Here is a 1,430-nt window from a genome sequence, read left to right on the forward strand (position 1 = left end):
GGGAGGGATTTTATGAAGAGGGGTCTGGCTGTTGGGTTGCAGGACAATGCCCAAGGATGCTTTGGAGCGCCACCAAGCGGCGCTACAGCGGGTAATTGTGTGTTGTGCTGCACTTTTTCGAAGCTCAGAGGCACTGCCCTGGTCTGGTTGCGCCCTGCATCCACTCGGTCCCCAAGCCACCTCGCAGTTGTGTCCTGCAGGAGAGGCCCAAATTTTTCTACGGCACCGCTCCGGGCCGGCAGTTCTCAGCGCTGGCAGATGTCGTCTTTGGCAACCTCATCGCATATGGTCTGCGGTTGAAGGCCGGGGAGGTTCCACCATGAGTTGTACCACTTACCGAATTCATGATTTAATGAATGAAGCAGCAACGAATACAGCGCACCCATGCTAACTGGGGAGGAACACGCACAGGGTGTGGCTTGATGTGCACAGTTGGTCTTGAGCGGTTCCAAACATAATGTGTAACATATATTGCCAATGCTATCTACCTTATTCTTTCCTGTTTTTGTTTTTGGACACCCCAAGCCACCTTGAGCCAGAACCGCAGCAATCAATCACCACTCATTCACCAGCTGGCTTCTAGGAGAGATGCAGATTACAACGCTGGCACCAGGGCGAGCATGTACTGGTGACATCAGCTCCTGATGCGCAACTGCTTTTCCTGGCCTTGCCAGGCCGCCAGCCTGCTGTTGAGGTGTGCGTGCGTGCGGCGTGGGTTCTTGTTCTCCCGCACAAACCCGATGCAGTTGCGCTCTTGGTGGCCGTACAGCTTCTGGCTGTCCAGCCTGCTGGCAACCACGACATCATCAGCCAGCAACTCGGCACCACCAAACCTGCAGTCAGAAACAGACTCTCGCCATCAGCCTTCAATCAAAACCACGCCTGGCCAGCGGCAGGCACAGCATCAGCAACATAACAGGAACAAGGCCGCCTCACTGACTGTTGTCGGCAGCGCGCACTCACGTGCACAGCACCGGCTTCCAGCTGGGCGCAAACTCCTCGTCTGGCACCCCCAGCTTCTCTTGCACGCGTTGCCTCAGCTCCCCCACCGTCTCCTCTGGGCCCAGGCGCATGATAAAAGGGTCGGAGAAGGCAAAGGGGCGCTGCTGCAAGGGAGGGTCCCAGGGAATAATGCATGGCGGGTTAGTGCGAGGCAGGGTGTTGCAAGCATCCGCATCCAACTTGGTACCACACAATGGCAGCCCTGCAGGCGGCACAGCGATTAAGTGACGCACGTTGTTTGGCTCCTCTGCGACCTGGAGGCAGTGCACGTGCAGCACGCCCTGCTGCTCCAGGTCCTCCTGGTCCTCCGGCACAACCTCCACTCGAAGGTGCCAGGCATTGTCGCCAATGGTCTCCACCCGATCCCGCGGGTTGAAGAGCTGTTGCACGGTGGCGGCAGCGGTGGGAGCACGCGCAGGGAGTACTTC

The 1,430-nt window shown here is 58.0% G+C and overlaps 1 protein-coding gene across 1 annotated transcript; it reads right to left on the bottom strand.

Annotated features, from left to right (window-relative positions):
* Positions 1–634: 634 nt before the first annotated feature.
* Positions 635–1,382, bottom strand: CHLNCDRAFT_134605 (hypothetical protein; the record flags this gene model as incomplete). Its single annotated transcript, XM_005842669.1, has 3 exons — positions 635–833; positions 964–1,106; positions 1,236–1,382. Coding segments are annotated over 3 exons (489 nt in total), but the record flags the coding sequence as incomplete, so codon positions are not given.
* Between the last annotated feature and the right edge of the window lie 48 nt (positions 1,383–1,430).

Source organism: Chlorella variabilis, assembly GCF_000147415.1.
Source record: "Chlorella variabilis unplaced genomic scaffold CHLNCscaffold_115, whole genome shotgun sequence".
Classification (NCBI taxonomy): Eukaryota; Viridiplantae; Chlorophyta; class Trebouxiophyceae; order Chlorellales; family Chlorellaceae; genus Chlorella; species Chlorella variabilis.